The 1814-nt window shown below is 22.3% G+C and overlaps 1 protein-coding gene across 1 annotated transcript in view; it reads left to right on the forward strand.

Moving 5' to 3' along the window:
* Window positions 1-1315: 1315 nt before the first annotated feature.
* The window catches only part of LOAG_18734 (hypothetical protein), an 8115-nt gene continuing 7616 nt past the window's right edge, over window positions 1316-1814 (forward strand). Inside the window, exon 1 of the mRNA XM_020451397.1 lies at window positions 1316-1460. Within this exon, the coding sequence (XP_020304823.1) occupies window positions 1365-1460 (96 nt within the window). The 5' untranslated portion in view covers window positions 1316-1364. The remainder of the gene's footprint in view (window positions 1461-1814) is intronic.

Raw genomic sequence — 1814 nt, forward strand, 5'->3', positions numbered from 1 at the left:
GAAAATGAGAAAAAGAAAAAAAAAAGGAAAAATGAACTAATATAATAAATAGATTAGATAATTGATTGGAAAGTTTTTTACAATTAATTTTTCGATAAAATAAAATTTGCTAACAAAGAAATAAAATGCAAATAATTTTTGTTCCAATTAGTTTAAAATACTATTTTAATCTTACACTTAAGCCTTTCATTTCATTTCATCCATTGTAATTTTGCCTTCTTTCAATTTTCTTCACTTACATTCAAATACATTTTTCTACTTTCTTTTTTTTTTTTTTTTAAATGTGAAACATTTACTACTTTTTCTTCTTTTTATTACATTTTTTATTTTTTCATCTCACTTTTTAATCTATCCATAAAATTAATTAATTAATTAAATTAATAAATCTTTGGAAAGGAAAAAAAAAAGCGGGAGGAGGGAGGAGAGAGGGGAGAAAAAAAAAAAGAAGACAACTACTTATTTTTAAAATAGTAATAACACAGAGGTGGGTCATATAAGCTTAATAGCAATAGATATATAGGGGCTTCATCAATATACAACTGATGCAGCAGATAAACAACACGGACAAATAGACAGACAATAAACGAACAAACAGACAGACACACACACATACACACACACACACACACATATACACATACACACATACACATACACACAGACACACACACAGACACGCACACAGACACACATGCAGACACATCAGCCACTGATAAATTTATATATATATATATATAAATATCAGAAAGAAATGTGGCCATGATCAGTTAGTATTTGTAGCAACAATCTGAGCTGCAAGGAGGGTTGCAAGCAGCAAATAATCAACAACAATGGTTGTGAATGTAGTGGGGAATGATAATGAATCATTAGAAACTAATTAATCTTTGATCATTTAAAGGAAGGAACATAAAAATGATCATTTCATTGATCATTCCTATTATTATATGAATGATATTGTGTTCAGAAAACAATTCTTATAATTAATTATGATATCTGAATTATTTTACTATTACTAATTGCTATTATTATTGTTATTGTTATTATTATTACTATTATTATTATTGTTATTATTATTATTACTACTAATTATTAATAGTAATTATTATTATTATTATTATTATCATTATTATTATTATTATTATTACTATTAATTATTAATAGTAATTATTATTATTGCCATTATTATTAATACTATTGCTATTATTATTGTTGTTATTATTATTGTTTTGCTATTATTATTATTATCATTGTTGTAATAATAATAGTAATAATATTAATAACAAATAATAGTAATAATAATAATAATAATAATAATAATAATTGTTATTGTAATATAATCATAATCGTAACAAAATAACAAAATAATGGACGCTGACAGGGAAACGAATAAAATTTTCATTTTTGGCTTATGTATTCTTATCGCATGGATGATAATTATTATAATATGTGCAAGTCCAAAGGTATGTTTCAAATTTTTTAAACTTTCCTTTTTTTTTTCTCTCTCTCTTTTTTTGCTGCTTTATTATTGTATTTATTTCTTTTATGCATTTTGTTTCGTTAATTGATAGAAATTAATGTTTGGATAGAGTTTAAAAAAAATTACAATTATTAATTCGAATTAATTAATTTTATTAAATGATAATAAATATTTTAAGAATTTGGATGAAATTTCAAAATGTTTAATTAAGTTGCTAATTTTTTTTTTTTTTTTTTGAGATTTCTTCAAGAAATTTAGCTGTTTTGATTTTTTCTAATCATATCAAATTAGTTAATTTTGTTAAATGATAATAAATATTTGAAGAATTTGGATGAAA

This window comes from Loa loa (assembly GCF_000183805.2).
Source record: "Loa loa unplaced genomic scaffold supercont3.474, whole genome shotgun sequence".
Lineage (NCBI taxonomy): Eukaryota > Metazoa > Nematoda > Chromadorea > Rhabditida > Onchocercidae > Loa > Loa loa.